Source organism: Rhagoletis pomonella, unplaced genomic scaffold, assembly GCF_013731165.1.
Source record: "Rhagoletis pomonella isolate Grant_MI unplaced genomic scaffold, Rhpom_1.0 Rhpom_scaffold_00004, whole genome shotgun sequence".
Taxonomy (NCBI): Eukaryota; Metazoa; Arthropoda; class Insecta; order Diptera; family Tephritidae; genus Rhagoletis; species Rhagoletis pomonella.
This window is the reverse complement of record NW_023458558.1, coordinates 24,235,902-24,241,727: the sequence shown is the minus strand read 5'-3', so window position 1 is coordinate 24,241,727 and position 5,826 is coordinate 24,235,902. Positions and strand designations below refer to the sequence as shown.

Here is a 5,826-nt window from a genome sequence, read left to right as displayed (position 1 = left end):
AGACTCCAGACCTGTGAATGCCGTTCTAGGCACACACCCAATGGGCATCGAAGAGACGGAGCTTCATTTGCCTCGGGAGACTAGAACCACAATTGCCCCACTTCGCACTGCCCTGCTCTCGGTAGACCGACCCCATTGAGATTGCACGCTTCCTGAGGCTTCCGTTAGTGGAGCTTGACGACAACGACTGAGATATTCACCGATTTGGGCGAGGTTGTTGTAGCCGCTACAACAACAACAACAACAACAATATAACCAGGCAAGTGTGAACAACTTTATTGTTTTACCATGAAATTTATACATGCATTTTATATACCTCATATTTCGTGAAGCCTCACAAAGTATTTTTGGGTAAAGATATCTATGCATTTACATTTTCAACGATCCCAAATTTCATACTTCGGGGCCATCGCTCAACAATTGTGTGTTTACAGATTGTTTGCAAATAGAAACTTATTTAAAGAAATAGGAAACTGTCCATTATTAGAAATATCAGCCTAGATTAATAAAAAAAAAATAATTAGCTAAAAAAACATTACGAACATTAAAAAAAAAAAACTTAACACGAGGTCTTTCTTTGAATCACTGTATACTGTGTGGTGTATTTTCTTAATAGCCACGAGTAATTGGAAATTGAGAAGAGAAATTGATTGTGTAACGTCCATTTAAGGCAAACACAATTATGGCATTACAAACAAGAGTTATCGACATGTCGAGTATTTGCTTGTGCATTTGTCAAATGTGTCATTCCTACGCACAGTTGTTTATCGTGTTAGCTGGCTGTTTTGTGGTTAATAGAGCTATTATAATCAATACAAGTACATATATAAGAAGTAAAGATGGAGGAGAACGTGTACCCAGATTTGGAGAAAATGTGCAGACTGTGCCTTTGCATCGTCGATAAGGCAAATCTTGTTGACATCTTCCCGCCACCGGAAGGCTCGGCTGTCAATGGGAATACTTCAGTGCAGTTGTCCATTCCCATGCGTATCATGGCATGCGCCGCATTGGAAGTACAATCCGGAGATGGACTCCCAAAGTCAATATGCTTCGAGTGTCGTTACCAATTGGAGAAGTCCTATTATTTTCGGAAACACAATCAACAGTCGGATAGTAAATTACGGAAGCATATTCGAATGCTCAACATGGGGAAAAAGAGTCGAGTATTTGCAAAGACCGAGGATGATGACTTCGAAGATGAAGTCGAATTTGAAGACTCGCTTCAGTTTATACAGAAATGGGAAGAAAAAAAGCAAGCGGAAGAAAACGCGCGGTGGGAGCAAAGGCTACAAAATGATCTAGATCAAAAAATTGAACTTGCAAAAAATGAATGGTTTGAGGAATGTAAATCTGATTTAAAGGAGGAAGTTGCAAAAGAACTCCGAAACAAAGTTATTGATGAGGTTAAAGTAGAGTTGCGTGCTGAAATGGAGCAGAGAATCAGGACTTCTTTACGTAAAGAATGTATGGAACAGGCAAAGTTAGAAGTCCGTTCAGAGGTTATCGAGGAGTGCCGTGAGCGAGAACGCTTCTCATTGCTCAATGAATTACAAGCATTTTTAAACCAAAAAAGGGATGAAAATGCGCCACCAAAGGAAAATGCTACTACTGCAATTGTAAAAGAAACGTCAAATGAAGTCGAAGCAGATGTACCAACTGATCCGTATGAACAAATCCAAGAGAAAACCTGTGCTGAAGCAGAAGCCGATGCAGAAGACGGGGCGGAATTCTACGTTATAGAATCTATTAATAGTCATGAAGACGAGGATCCAATTGCTTCTTCAAAACCACCGAGTAAGCGTAAAAAAACCGATAACAGCCAGCGATTTGAATACTTTGAAGATAAAATGGGAGACGGAAATTTTCGTTTGACAGCCTCGGAAAGCAGCAGTCATGAGCCAGATGCCGAGTCGTATCACAGTAATTCACTCTCATGCATTTAAGGCCGGTTACTCAATGTCTGGTGAACACTAATTTCCGGTTAAACATGGTGCATGATAATGCGAAGGTAGTGATGACCCGACATTGAAAAAAGGGCCCTAAGGGTCAGTGTTTCAGTGCCAGCTTATATATTATATTAAGTAAACTGAGTTTAAATTGAACAGCTGGCTGACATTTGATTGGCTGATCTTAAACTGAGTTTAAACTAAGGCCTTGCACTGAAAAACTGACACTCAAAATATAATAACCTTAACATGCATCAAATTTAAGTTGCAGATTCTGGGGAGGTTCAGTATTACAGAAAAACATCAAGAACTGACAGCGAAGAAGTACAACGAATCGAAAATGATGGTGAACATGAAGAAGATGATGTCATTGTTTTAAACTTTGGTCTTGACATGGAAACCGAGCAGGTTGAGCCAGTGGGATTCGGGGAATTTAAAAAACTATATGCCGCGGTTGGTGAAAAACACTTAAAAATTAATTTTGTTTTAAAAGTAATTTTGCTATTTCAGAAGCCGGAAAAGGAGCCATTCACAAAGCAAATTGTGGCAGATAGCACAGCTTTCCCAGTGAACTTGCGCAAGACTGACACTCCGAAAACATTCAAATGCGACTCCTGTCCGATGGTTTTCTCCACAAGCAATGCAATGAACCGGCATTTGCGTACACATGTTAAGGGGGAGCAACGTGGTGTCTCGTTCCAATGCTCGATATGTATGGTATATTTGTCCTGCAAGAGCGCACTCACCCGACACATGATAATACACACGGGCGAAAAACCACATGTGTGTGATGAATGTGGCAAGTCTTTTGTGCAAAAGGAGGTACTCAAGAGACATATGTTAACACATACCGGCGCTAGACCGCACAAGTGTACACATTGCCGGCGTACTTTTACACAAAAGAACAATCTGGTAAATCATATCAATCGAACACACGCAGAAGTACCAGTGGGGCAGCAATATTCATGCCATCTTTGCCCAAAACGCTTCAGCCATACATCGGGGCTTAGTCGTCATTTGGTTACGCATACCGGTTTGACTTTCCAATGCACGGAGTGTAAGCGCAAATTTGCCGATAGGTCGTCGGTGAAACGGCATATCATAAATGTACACGGCGTAGAAAAGGACTTAGCCATAGTAAATGTGAAAAAATCCGATGCCGAACTTTACACAGACGAAGGCGGGGATGTTACAGAGGCGAGTGAGGAAAACGATGCAGAGTTTTTAGTATGATGAAATGATAGGCATTCTTATGTACCTACATGGGTTATTAAAAAAAAACTTTGTTGGGTAAAGAAAACTGTTTTTTTTTTTTAATTAATAGTATTCTGCCTTAAAATTATATTTAAGTGAAAGTCACTGAAAAGAAATTTGTGGATTTTTCTTATAAAAATTTTACACACTAGCTTGTTGATCGTTTATCAAAAGCTCTAATTTTGATATTTTAAGAGTTATGTTTTAATAAAACAAACCAACTTCATCGTACAAAAACAGAAATATGAATGCATACAAGCATATTAAACTTCAATATACATAACGAATGTTAAAAATTGTTTGGTAAAGCAGACCATTGATAATGTTAAACAAATAATAAAGTGACGTAAGAGATGTACAACATTACCATTATACATATCGCCCTTAGGGCGGTATTATCACTTGCGAAGCGAATGAATTTGGCGAAGCGAACGATTTGGCGAAGCGAATGGATTGGCGGACGCAACTTAAATATACATTAAGAGTGTTCTTTTTTACCATCTTGTACAAGTTCTTTGCATCGCGAACATTTTTAATGCCTTCTCTGCTCTTTAATTCGCTTCACCAAAATCATTCGCTTCGGAAGTGATAATACCGCCCTAAATGTATAGGTTGTTTTTTTTTTAATTTTCATGCAGATTAAATGCTCTTACAAACGTGATGTTGCGTGAACGTTTTCTTTGAACCAAACGCATATATTTTCTTGCGCTAAATGTGACATGTTTTTCTTCAGTGCACTGTTCTATATTTTAGCGCACTCATTGAACACTAGGGTTTAAATTTGTTTTCTTAGCGTTCAAAGTTGTACAAGTCACACAGCCACATAGTTTCATCTGGCACGGCCTTTACCGAGAGCCCCTGCTCCGCCCTTTCCACACTAAGGCAGGCATGTGCAGAGAACGAGCACACGCTCAAAGAGCATAACCATCGCGTGTACGTATACAAGCAAGAGCGTAACGATGAGAACGCAGCAGCATGCAAAATGAATTAGGCACACTAACCCATTCTCACTTTTAGCGATCGCTTGTTTGTGGTAGTGCCCACCTCTGGTCCTAAGGCATTCGGCAACGTAAGTCATTCCACGCTACTAGAAGACATATTAGCCAATTCTCTCTCACACAGGGACATAAACATTGGTCAGCGACATGTTTGATTGAGCACACTAGATGCGGATGTGTCAAATGAGTGTCCAGCGTACGGATAGATACCGCACGATTAGAAATATCTCTTCGCATGCCCACGAAACCCCACTCAACTCACGCCTTTGTCCGTATGGACAGACCCCATAGAGACTGCACGCTTCTTTTGTCTCCCTTCAGTTGAGCTTGACGACAACAACAAGAGCAAAAACAGTTCATCTTCAGAGATATAACGTCAAAGCCAAAGAAAATTAAGCCAACCCAACAGTGTTGAGTTCAGGAGTCGTCATAATCCCGCTCGCAGATCTTTCTCGATATTGGCGTCTGGTAATGGAATTAATGACCTGTGGTTAGAAGTAAATGAAATGGCCACCTCTCCGAAGGTTCTCGCTTTTTCACTGAAAGAAGCCTACCCATTTCCCCTACGAAGTTCTCACCATTTTCTTCGCCTGGACAGGTCCCTGCGATTTCCGAGTCTATTCTAGCCCTACAAATCTGAGTGGGGCCAGTGCAGTTCTAGTCTCACGCACGAGGTCAAATTCGCTATATCGATAATCTTCTCGTTACCCTTGAGGAATGGATCAATCTAATGGAGAACTGTAAAATATTATACCCATAAGTTGAATGCATTCACTTTTGTGCTAATTAATAAAATTTCAATTTTAAGGGTTCAATAAATATGCGATTTTTTTTCTATTTATGTAGATTTAAGGTTTTGTATACATATATGTTTTGCAACATACAAACACAAACACACACATGTGTACAATCAACAAATTTTTTCACAGAAGCTGTTAAAACGTTAAATTGTATTTAAATAACTAAACACTATCAATATGCATATTACTATATATGTATGTATGTATGTAGGTATATTTTAAACATTCCCATTTATTTATGTATATGTTTCAGTATTTATGCAGATAGCTTAGGCAAATTCCCAGCTACAGCAATGCAATATCGTAAATTTGAGAAACTTTTAGCAATTAGCGTTCTTACAACTCTTGCCAGACTAAATACTTAATGCTGACTTTAAAACTTTCTTTGTAAACAACAGGAACCGAAAATAACCGTTAAATATCAAGATTTTTATTTTTAAAACATTGCAATACCGTTATTTTTTTGATCAAAATTAATCTTTGTTTTAGATTTTTATTTTTATCAATCATATTTAACCCCGTTATAATGGAGACTACATCTTTTATGATCTAAAAAATTAAATCCGAAAATAGCAGTTGGAATAGTATCGAAAAAAAAACGATAGAAAATTTATTGAAAAAATAAAAATTCAAAAATAACGATTAAATGAGGCCAAGAGCAGATGTGGCTTAATCCAAAATTTTTTTCTAGTACTTAACTTCTTAAAATAGTTTCAAATGTAATACATCTTAAAGTAAAGGTCGATTATTACTTACTTTGATGATACACGTTATGTAGCTCTGAAGCTTAAAATTAAAGCGTTAAGGCGAATTCATCGTTCTAGTTCT

At 38.4% G+C, this 5,826-nt stretch overlaps 1 protein-coding gene across 2 annotated transcripts; it reads left to right on the top strand.

Moving 5' to 3' along the window:
* Window positions 1–596: 596 nt before the first annotated feature.
* On the top strand, window positions 597–3,566 carry LOC118737308 (zinc finger and SCAN domain-containing protein 30; the record flags this gene model as incomplete). 2 transcript variants are annotated; one of them, XM_036467729.1, is given in 3 exon segments in its annotated part: window positions 597–1,920; window positions 2,218–2,399; window positions 2,457–3,566. In XM_036467729.1, coding segments are annotated over 3 exon segments (1,986 nt in total). In that variant the 3' UTR covers window positions 3,180–3,566.
* Between the last annotated feature and the right edge of the window lie 2,260 nt (window positions 3,567–5,826).